The sequence below is a fragment of the Elephas maximus genome, chromosome 2 (assembly GCF_024166365.1).
Source record: "Elephas maximus indicus isolate mEleMax1 chromosome 2, mEleMax1 primary haplotype, whole genome shotgun sequence".
NCBI lineage: Eukaryota > Metazoa > Chordata > Mammalia > Proboscidea > Elephantidae > Elephas > Elephas maximus.
Genome location: NC_064820.1, coordinates 143,873,050 through 143,884,842, shown reverse-complemented (window position 1 = coordinate 143,884,842; position 11,793 = coordinate 143,873,050). Strand labels below are relative to the sequence as shown.

The 11,793-nt window shown below is 42.2% G+C and overlaps 1 protein-coding gene across 1 annotated transcript; it reads right to left on the bottom strand.

Annotated features, from left to right (window-relative positions):
- Window positions 1-295: 295 nt before the first annotated feature.
- CDO1 (cysteine dioxygenase type 1) lies at window positions 296-10,871 on the bottom strand. Its single transcript, XM_049873635.1, has 5 exons — window positions 10,440-10,871; window positions 6,724-6,801; window positions 4,588-4,742; window positions 2,231-2,400; window positions 296-1,293 (listed from the first exon to the last, which is right to left on the bottom strand). The coding sequence occupies exons 1-5, from the start codon at window positions 10,607-10,609 to the stop codon at window positions 1,264-1,266; spliced, it is 603 nt and encodes a 200-aa protein (XP_049729592.1). The 5' UTR covers window positions 10,610-10,871; the 3' UTR covers window positions 296-1,263.
- Between the last annotated feature and the right edge of the window lie 922 nt (window positions 10,872-11,793).

The following is an 11,793-nucleotide window of genomic DNA, read 5'->3' as shown; positions in this document are numbered from 1 at the left end:
TAGGAAAATCGCCTAAAACAGGGGCAGTAAACTCATACGACTGTGTGGGCTTTGCAGGTAATAAACAAGAGAAACATATCATTTTCCATGATATCTTCAGTTTTTAAATGTTGGAAGCCAGTTCATATTTACACACACACACTTTGCAGGCTAACCTGATCATGTGTGTGGGCCACAGTAGGATCAGAGTCCCTCAGGTTAATATCTGTGGCCTAATTAGTGAACACAACTGAAGCCCAAAAAAGGTAAATTTCTTTTAAAGGCATTTTTTGACCCTCTCACATTATTTCACAAAAGCTTTTCCAAAAGTGCTTTTGGAAACCAAAACAAACAAATCACTGCTATAGACTTGATTCCTACTCATGGTGACCCTATAGGATAGAGTAGAACTGCCCTATAGGGTTTCCAAGGAGCACCTGGTGGATTCAAACTGCCGCCCTTTGGTTAGCAGCCTGAGCTCTTAACCACTGTGCAACCAGGGCTCTGATGGTGAAAAAAAAAGAATTTTTGATTTACATGAAATTCTTATGTTAATCGGAAAGACAAGTCAAACTGTGTTCAAATCCAGTTTTATTAAAATTATTTGGCAATTTTGGTAGCAGTACAAAGTCTTTGACTGACCATTGGATACATTAGACATGAGTTTATTTTGGTTTGTTGTGTTTAGACAATAGTACTTTCCTAAATTCCCTACACTTTGTTTCATTACCAAATGGCAAAATGCCTTAAGTTTGTCTATCCACAACAATCTATTATCCATAGAAAAGGAATTTGTAAAATAAGCTTGAAAAAATAAAACCCACAGATTCAAAATATTCTCCTCAAATATTAAGAACATACGAAGTATATTAAAGACATCTACATTTAGTCTTCCAGGTAGCAAGGCAGGCTGTTTGAGGTCTGTAGTTTCTAGTTTTTAGTTACTGCTAATTACAGTTCAGAGACCAAAGAGTTTCCAAAACCTATAAAAACCCTCACTGACATTCCCAGTATGGTTCCAATGGAATGAGAGGATAGAAATCAGGAGAGCAGCTGATTTTGGTCTTTAAAATCACAGAGACTTTTTTCTTTAATGAGATTTTCTTCTGCAGTAGCTCAGGACACTATGTGCATACTTACTGCCTTCTAATTAGCATCTGCCCTACAGTAGATCTAAGTATTGGCTTACTTAAGTGTATTACTGGACAGCAAATGATAGGAGGCCTTCCTGTTCAAGGCAAAACGTTCAGCAGACCTTAAAAACCTCACAGGGTCTGGTGCTCCTTAGTTGTTCTCCAGTGAACCTGAAGTTGTCTTTAAGAAAAAAAAGAAGAAAGCTGTGTTAAGAATCTTTACACAAGACCTGTAAAGGTCTACACAAGTTGCCTTGCTTCTCCTGCTGTGTATGAACTTGGCTATGGCAATGGAGCCTAGTTATTCTGTTCCTATGATAAGAATCTCTCTTAGAGACTGGAATGAAGATAAAGCAGAGCAATAACTTAAGAAAATTCTTTCAAAGGCTGTCCCCTTTCATACCATTCATGAGGATGCTATCCAGTCTCGGATTTCATACATTGTCTATTTCCGAACATTGCGATTCCTAATAAAAGTCCATTCCCCTAGATGGCCAATTTATTTCACCAGAGGTAGAAGATTGCCATAGCATATTAGTGTTGATTGCCTTAATATTTTTAGGTGCAAACTTTCATTCCTGAAAGGGAACGTGTCATTATAGACTATTCTTATTAATTGTGGTCTAAATAGCATCACTACTCAAAGAAAAAGCAAACTTGGCAATTGAAACAGGCAAATTTCTTTAGTTATATCAGAATAGGGTCATAACTTTGCAAGGGTTAACTATGCAAGTCATTTGTGTTGTTCCTGCAAATTAGACCTATGAACGTTAAGTCATAGCACTGTTATATTCAACAATATTTTATTGGATCTCGTATTTCCCTAATAAATGAAGGTAAAATGTTTTCTTTACGAATGAAGATATATCTTGAAGTTTTTAAAAAATAATTATTTGCATCTAATTTAATGTTTATTTATAAACTGAAAATGTCACCCAAATTAAAGAAAAGAATTAAGATATATGGCCCTTTCCTCCAGATTCAGGGTTAATCTCATCTTCAATTCAAGAATACTTAAAACATTCAAATAATATATAGAACAGAAAAACAATACATATGGTGTAATGTTGTCAACTCATACCTAGCATTTCAACCTAGGAGAGGGAAATTATACTTACAAATGGAGTCCTGATTCCAAATTTGCTGTAAAATGTCATGATGACTTTGTTTTTATGTCCTGTTCTTTGATCAAAGGCATGGCATGTATCAAAAGGTGGACTGTACAGGTGAAGGCTCACAGCAGGTTCCGTGTGGCTGATATTCTCTACCCGATGTAAGCCAATGGAATCTAAACAATATCCAAGAGGGAAGAAGAGAAGCAGCAGCTTAGATAATATCTGAACACCAAAATTTTGTTAATCACTTAATATCATGAATCAGTTTTCATGCACATGAAATTAATAGAAATCAGTTAGAATTAAACTCCCAGCTAAAGGTGGTGAGTGACATGCACGTATTAGCCTCAGTTCCTTTCTGCCCCTGCCTGAAAGGGCGATAAAAGACTTAAAAAGGCATAAAAATACAAACACAAAGAAAATGGGAGAAAAGAAAATAGTAGTAAAAAATTGAATGCTTGAAAGTAGATATCTACCTACTTTGCAGAGAACATGAAATTATAAGCCATTTGTGAGGATGGTGAACACCACGCACATTACGGAGTAATGAAAACAGGTAAATTAAGTGAACATTTATATATTGAATGGTAAGATTCCCACTTTCTTCACCACCTAGCTGCCAGAATACTGCCAGACAGGATTTTGATCTGCAGGTAGGCAATAGGAAGCTTGTAAAAATAAGTTATCATCCTTTAGAGAAGGCCCCCAGGCTTGCATATGAGCCCTATTGTTATTCATCCTAGGTTTTTTGTTTGTTTGTTTTCTTTTTTGGTCTTGCCTCCTTTCCCTTCATGCCTATAGTATACCCTCTGCCACAGTAACATTGGACGCTTCTTGGTGATACTTAAGGATGCCGGTTTGGTTCAGGACCTGTCCACCTCATGCTCATTACGATAGGCAAGTTGGTCTCCCTGCCTCTATTTTCCCCTCATTTGCACCCTGTACTGCACACTGCTATCAAGTTGAATGAAGACATTCCCAGTTAAAACTCTGCTGACCAAGAAGAGCTCCTACTTTAAGCTGTCTTGGAGGACCAGGCCCTGATCTTCTACTACTCCCCTGTCCAGTGGTAGAATTCTCACCTTCCATGCAGGAGAGTGGGGTTTGATTCCCAACCAATGCACTTCATGCATAGCCACCACCCATCTGTCAGTGGAGGCCTGTGTGTTGCTATGATGCTGAACAGGTTTCAGCAGAGCTCCAGACTAAAATGGACTGGGAAGAAAGGACTGGCAACCTACTTCTGAAAAATCAGCCAGTGAAAACTCTATGGGTCGCTGTTATCTAAACTCATTGTACATGGGGTCACCAAGAGTTAGAAGCAGATTCAAAGGCAGCTAACAACACTTCCCTGCCCAAGCCCATTCTTCCTTCTTCCCTCTAGCTAGAACATTCCTGAATAGTCTTCATTCTTTGCAACTACTGTGCCTTCATTCATTCTTCTGTCTGTACTTGAAACATCCTTCCCCCATCACTAGCCATCTCTACCCCTCCTCCTGCCATCTGCAAAAATCAAAGGTTGAAACTGTGACCATTGAATTATTCATGTCCCTGGGAGGTGCATTAACGTGCTGGGCTGCTAACTGAAAGGTTGGAGCTTTAAGTCCACTCAAGGGCACCTCGGAAGAAAGGCCTGCCAATCTACTTTGAAAAACCAGCCACTGAAAACTGTGTGGCTGATACTACTCTGATACATATGGGGTCACCATGAGTCGGTGTTGACTTCATGGCAACCAGTTTTTCTGGTTTTGAGTAATTTCTTTCTCTCATTGCCTTCAGTCGATTCCAACTCATAGCAACCATATCGGACACAGTAAAACTGCCCACATAGTCTCCAAGAAGCACCTGGTAGATTCAAGCTGCCTACTTTTTGGTTAGCACCCAAAGCACTTAACCACCATGCCACCAAGGTTTCCTTTGCGTAATGAGTCTACAATTAATGTTTGACTAACTGTCCTAAGTCTTGGCCCCTGTTGCCATCGAGTCGATTCTGACTCATATCAACCCTATAGGACAGAGTAGAACTGCCCCCTAGGGTTTCCAAGGTGCAGCTGGTGGATTCCAACTGCTGACCTTTTGGCTAGCAGCCAAGCTCGTAACCACTACGCCACCAAGGGTCCAAGTCTTGGCAGGTAAAAAACTTTTCAGTGGACACTAAGCTGCATGCATATGTTTTTGTGATTTCAATACAGATGCAAAGCCTTAAAAAACAAAACCCACTGCTTTTAGGTCATTTCCAAAGTATATGAAATCATGACTTCAGGATCCAGGTTCCACTGCATATGTATAAGTAACCAATATTTCAAAAAGGAGCTCTAGGTTATTTCCACCTGTCCTTAGAAAAAGGTATAGGATGTTACCGTTGATGTAGGCACACTGGTTTTCCCTCAAGATTCTTTCAGACTTCTTGATCATCTCATTGGACTTTTTGTCAGGCCAGGCAAACAGTGTCTCCTTTAGATTTCCCTGTAGCATCTTCAGAAAGCAGTGGGAGTCGGTGTGATCATGGATACTGCTATATAGGTACAATATGACAACTGAACTCAGTAGATGGTCCATTATTCAGACCAGCAATAACAGTCTGCCCCACAGCTTACAACTACACCATTGTCAATGGGACATGTCTCAGGCCAAAATCCAGGTGAGCTGGATGTTTAAGATATCATCAATTTACAGTCAACACTGTTCAGGGCAAAGTAGTAAAAATAACACGCTATCCATATCAATGAATAAAAGAATTCCAGTTTTGATGCATACCTCTACTAAAGATCAAGACTTTTTTTAACCTTGTTATAACACTGCTTTGATGAAAGGAGAAAAAAACCTTTAATCTTCCCCTAGATATAGCTTTTAATAAGTCGCTTAAGCTGTGTTAGATCTTGATTATAAAAGTACATTTGAAAAATTCTGGAAAGGTTAAAGATCATCTATAATAACCGCCACACTGAGAAAAACACTTAATAGTTTTTTCCGCTAGGCGTTTTCTCTTTTTTCCTTCCTCTGGTGAAAAAAGACTGTGTATATATGTGTTAAAGTCCTAAAATTACACTGTAAAGTATATAGAATGTTAATCTTTTGTAGTTTTAGAGAGCATCTTATCTGTGATTATCTCCCAATATTGGTAGGAGAAGAAAGTAAACTGGATTTGGGGAAAGAAAAGATTTATTCAAGTAACCTTGAGAGTAAATAGTATTTAAGTAGGAGTTCTTAGATGCAGACAGTTAAGCTCTCGACTACTAACTGAAAGGTTGGCAGTATGAACCCACCTGGAGGTACCTCGGAAGACAGGCCTGGCGATCTGACCTGCTTCTGAAAGGTCGCAGCCTTGAAAACTCTATGGAGCAGTTCTACTCTGCATGTGGGGTCACCTAAGTCATAATTTACTTGATGGCAACTAACAATCACAACAACAGTATTTAAGTACGTCAGGTAGCAAGAAAGTGTGACTCATTAGCTGTAGGGCTAATTAAAATGTATAAACCTGTATAATTTCTGGCATTTATTTCATATGCTGAATTGTATTAACTCATATATGTACTGCAAGAACTTATTTCCTAAATCCTTATAGCTCAGTCCTATTCCTGATGTATAATCTGCTTTCAAAAAATATTGAGAGAATGAAAACAACTCCATTCCATATGTGTAAATAAACATACTCTATAGTGAGGATGGGAAACCCTGGTGGCGTAGTGGTTAAGAGCTATGGCTGCTGACAGAAGGGTCGGCAGTTCAAATCCACCAGGTGCTCCGTGGAAACTCTATGGGGCAGTTCTAATCTGTCCTATAGGGTCGCTATGAGTTGGAATCGACTCGATGGCAACTGGTTTGGTTTTTTGGTATAGAGAGGGTGGAGCTAGCACTCAACTTTCTGAAGCCTTGTGAATTCATGTTTCCTTTCTCCCATCAAACACAGGCCTGAGTTATTGGTTTTACTATTCTCAAAAGACTGAGAAGGATCTAATTCAGGAGATAACAATACTCAAGACAGTAATAAGCCTGGCCAAAGTATAAACTAAAAAATAGTTAAGGAACCAATTTTCAAAGGATCAGTATTAGTTCAAGTTGCTTTACACTGTAGATAAATATAATAATAAAAAAAAAATTAGCTTGAAGTAGAAAGAAACTTTCTGAATTTGTGAACCGCTTTACTAGCTCTAGCACCTAGATGCTTTGGTCTTTGGTCCCATGATTGTTTACACACACCTCAAAGCACCGCAAAGGTCAAGTTTTAGCATAATTCCATGTAAAGTTTAACTCCATAGAAGACAAAGAGAGATTAAGTCAAACTGGTTACTTACCTCTTTTGATTTACTCTTCATTTTTTGGAACTAGTTTTGATAAATGCCCTATGCTACTTTCTGTGAGGATTTTTGCTGGGATTGGGGGACACTGTGAACAAATAATTATAAAATGAGATTTGCTAGTGTTACAAGACTTGTAACTAGTCTGCATTGTATTTCTCATGTGCTGAAATAGATACTGAATAGTTGGATTACCTGCCGTGTCCTTCACCCCAACATAGAATCATCAGATTAAATTTTCCATTTCCTTGATCCACAAGATTTCGGGTATATCTAAAAAGAAGGTATTGATAAATTTGAATCTGGTTGATAAAACAAGGACTGGGGAAACATAATGCGTCACAAAGTATCATTCACGAACAAATAATGTTTCCACCTCTAAACACTTTTGAATGTGGTTTTCTAATTAGAAATCCAGCACAAATTAAAACAATTTTTTTTAACAGTTCATTATGGACATTTCTCTATTTTGAATTGCTTCAATTCCTGAGGCAGCTGCTCAGTTTTAATGAATGCTATGAGAAAGGTAACAGGAAAAAGAAAAAAGGAAATTCCGTGATTCTAAGTGTGATAGCCTCAAAACTAATAAAGGGAAAGTTTCTCAGAGAAGATATTTGCAAAGTATATTAAGGCTCTAGGCAAGAATGTTGCTATCTTTTTTCTGCCCCTTCTCCTCTTGTAGCTAAACCAAGACCAGAGAAACAAAGTTCCATAAAACAGCTATTCTAGAATTCTCCTTAGTTTTACTACAGCTTAGACACAAACCACATTCAAAAGCGTTCACAATGTAATAGGATGGGGGTTTACTGAAGTACCAGAACAAAGGAGGCTACATTAGGGAAATAACACTCTAAAACCTTCTACAATTACGAGAAATCAGTATTTGGTAAAAACTAAAGAAAACAAACAAAAAAACTAAACCAAACCAAACAACCACCACAACCATAACACCAGAAAAATAAACTTTAAAGTTTCTACTTGCCCAGCAGGCATTATTGACACCATCTATTCAGCAAACTTTTGATAATTAATGATATACATTTAGACTGTCGTTTTTAAGGAAAGGGATTTTACTCCATTTTTGGGGAGTGTTTGTTGACATGGTCATCTGCTTACTTATGTGTTGTTTGTCCCTTCTCCCTTTTCCCACCCCCAGGCTCTGCGCCAGGTGCTTGCACAGCATTATCTCTGAGGGAGTTGCTTAGTCAGTGCATTTCAGTTGTCCATCTTCTTACATTGTATCCCTTTATGATTTAGCAAGGGGCTGTGCACACAGCCTTTAATTCACAGTAAGCTCAGTTCCTGCACCAAGATCTTACTTCTCCCTCTCCCAGACCTAGTGTCATTCTCTTGCTTTTATGGTGGTCTTCCTGAGAATTTAGTATCTGGCCCACATCAAAACATATTCTGTCTCAGTTCTTCCACACTGGCCCTCCCAAGGTTAGACATCAGAATCCTTCACAGTACTAGGCACCTATTATATGCAGAAAATACTATCAAATTGAATTCTACTCTCCCACCTCTCCCCCTCATTACTCCCCTGACTGTCCACTCAGGACTACATTCATCATTTCAATGAGCTGTACTTCAGAATACCTTTGGAATAGATAAATCAATAATCGGTTGTATTTCAAAAGGCTTAGAGCTTGCCAAATAAGACTAATTCAAGGTCCCTAAAAATGCCCTTGTTTGAAAGATTAAGACGTTCAAAAGATTAACAGAGGTTACATTTTACCCTAGTTAATTGATTTCTCTCCGCCAATAATATATCTGTTGTTGTTAGCGGCTATCCAGTTGGCATCCGACTCATGGTGACCCCACGTACAATGGGAACAGACCATTGTGATCAATAGGGTTTTCACTGATTGATTTTTGGAAGTAGATCGCCAGGCCTTTATTCCTAGTTTGTCTTAGGAAACTCCACTAAAACCTGTTCAACATCATAGCAACACATACGCCTCCACTGACAGAGAGAGGAGTGGTGGCTGCACTTGAGGTACATGGCGGGTGGGGGGGCGGGTATCAAATCCAGGCCTCCTGCAAGGAAGGGGAGAATTCTTTCACTGAACAAACCACCACTGCCCTCCAAATCATACATCTAGTCAGGAGAAAATTATTATGGTAACATATGTCTGAAGGAAGTTTAGTAGTGGACTGGAGTGTGGTTTCTGGAACTATATTGCTGGGTTTAAATGCTAGAGCTGATAACTTGATGGAAGTATGACCTCAAGGAGGTTACCCAATCTCTTCATTACTTACTCTTTCTCACCTGTAAAAAAGGAATAAGAACGGTACCTACGTCAGAGGGTTGTTGTGAGGTAAATGAGTTAACACATGTAAAGTGCTTGGAAGAGTCCTGGCCCATGGCAAGCACTCAATTACCTGGAACTACCTGGTGATCTACTTTTGAAAATCAGCCATTGAAAACCCCACGGAGCACAGTTCTACTCTGACACACGAGGGCGCTATGAGTTGAAATCGACTGGAGGGCAGCTTGTTTGATACAGGCAAAATTAAACAAAAACTAGACTTCGGGTAGCTTTATTGATAGCTACAGAAGAAACTTGCTGTGAACTGAGTTGATACAACTAAAGGGATTTCTTAAAGCCACTTGCAAGTGGAAAATGGGATACTAAGTGGGCTTCACTTTTTCTACTTCAAATCCTAAAACAGTTGTAACACTCCTTGCCTATAAAACTTTACCAAACACACTGTGTGTTAAGGTGTTGTGACTAGAAGAAAGGGTTCCCAAGGAAAATAAAGTTAACTCGCTTTCTTTCAATTAGCCCTCCCCTCCCCCACCCCCGCCCCCGCCCCTTTTCCTCAACCCAAACCAACCAAAAAGACTGAAGCTCAGGTTGCTATTCAGAAAAATCAAGATCTTTCATCCTTTAGGTTGGTTAAATATTACTTCTGGCCCCAGAGGACTGGTAGAGAGATTCATTTTTACTTAATCACCCCGCCGGGGCTGCAAAAGACCCAGCCTATTTTTGGGTGCCTCACTGGAGCATTATCTGTGAAGCGGCGGTCTTCGATTTACATTCCGGATCCTCAGAGCTAAGGATAACAGAAAGCAGACTGGGGGCTGAAAGAAAGGCGGTTGTGTGTTTAATTAGCGAAACCTGATAGTGGGTTTGATAAATCTACAGTCGGGGGGTCAGTTCAACTGGTTTGGGAGAGGGGGCAGCAGAATTTGAAGTGTCGGGTGACAACGCAAAATGGCTGTGGCCAGGTGCCTGACTGAGGGCGACAAAGGGCCAAGTGATGGAGAACTGGCATCGGGGAATTCAGTACCCTACTGTTCTCTCTCCTCCCGACGGGCGATGTAGCTCTCTTCCGAAAATACACTCCTTTTGTCCAGTCGGTTCTCCAGGGCGGTCGGCGGAGCCAACTCTGAGTGGCTCTGGCGCAGGAGGCTCCCCATACCTCCGTGCCAGGGGGTCGGCGGGTGACCACCAAGGCAAGCTAAGCCCCAGCCACGCGCGGGAAGAAGGCGATTGCTTCGGAGACAAGGGTCTTGCTCCCGAGGCCGGGAGCTGAAGAGGGGGAATGGTGGTTTGGAAGAGGAGGGGTAGGCGAGCGCGGAGAGAACAGAAAACCTCGCAGCCGCGCGGTGGCCCCCCTTCGGGGCGCCCGCCCACAGCCCCCGGCAACTGGATAGCAAGGCCAGTAGGATCCACCTTCTGCCCGCGCTGCGGACGCAGAGCCCAAAGCGCGCAGCGCCAGCCTCGCTGAGGCCAGTGACCGGGCGCAGTGCTGGGTGCCGACAAGGGTCGGGAACGATGAGAGGGTGGGCACGGCGGGCACGGGGCTCCCCTGGGGCTAGGCACCCACGTCTGTGCCCCTCACTCTCGCTCCCCCTTCCCTCTTCCTTCTCTGAATCCTGGGCGGGTAGGCTAGAGCGCGCTCACCTGTACTGGTCGAACTTGGCATACACTGCCCACTCGGCGGGGTCACTCTCGTAGGCTTCCAAGACGGCCTGCACTTCCTCCACATTGACTTCGTCGCCGGCGAACAGCTGGTGTAGGATGCGGATCAGTTCGGCCAGGGTTCTTGGCTTTAGCACCTCGGTCCGCTCCATCCGGCGCAGAGCTGGCGGCGCGCGCGTCTCACTGCTGGGCTGCGGCGGAGGCGCTGAGCGAGCAGACGAGCCGAGGCGAGGGACACTAGCTGCCAGCTAGACAGCTACAGGTACACACACAAACAAATCCCCCAGACGTTCGAGTGCCAAAATGTAAAGAATCCCTCGTAAAGATATCAAGAGCCCCCGGCAGCGTGGCGGACTTGGACTTGCCACGGACACGAAGCGCACACAAATCAAGACCAACTGTGCAGAGTGCAGCCTCCCGGGCCGCTTTTAAGCTCTCCGAGTTAACGGGAATGTACCAAAGGCCTCCGGGGTGGAGAGAGGAAGGCAGCTATGAGCGAAAGGTGGTGGAGGCGGGGAGAGCCTGTAGGCAAGACCCGTCAACGCACCCCCAGCTTCCTGAGCCCTCTGAGCCCTTTCTGGAGCCCCTTTTCTCCTGTAGGTCTTCGCTTACAATGGGCTTCGCGCACCCTCTCCCCTATTCTAAAAAGAAGCGTCGTAACGCCCATCTCAACCCCTCTCCCCGCGCCTCCCTCCGCCACCTCTCTGTGAGCCTCGCCTCCGGCGCAGTGGTTCACAACGCTGGGACTTAGGGGGATCAGAAGATGGCTGGAGGGACGCTGAGGAAGGGGAAAGAAAGCGACCCTTTCTTCCAAATGGAGAAGAGGAACCATGAGGACCCTGAGAAGACTGAGATGCATTCCACTCCCAAGTTGGAGAGTAACCATGTTTTGTACCGGACTGAAACTATCGATAATGTGCCCCAGGATAAATGCAAATGAGCTGAAATCTTCCTTTTTTTAAGCTTTAACTGTAACTACATTTTGACAAAAGAGACTTAAGTAGAGGAAGACTAGTGAACCGATGGAAAGCCAGGTATTCCTGATTCCTTATTTTAAAATCAGACACTTCCTAAAAAATAGTATAGTATATTAAATGCAGTGTTTCAATTAATGATGAAAAGTGCTTTAAAAAAAAATTTTTTTTTTTTGGCTTTTAATACAGTAATTTAAGAGTTCTAATTTGATGATTTGAAGCCTTCAATTCTAGGCCTGTGCTGAAAAAACTTGGTTCTTTTCGTACAAGAAAACACATTTCTGTGTTGTGCAGAGCACAGCTAGCTAGGGCATGCTGTGGGAACTACACAAATTAAATATGGTTGAAAATAGGAAAAAACG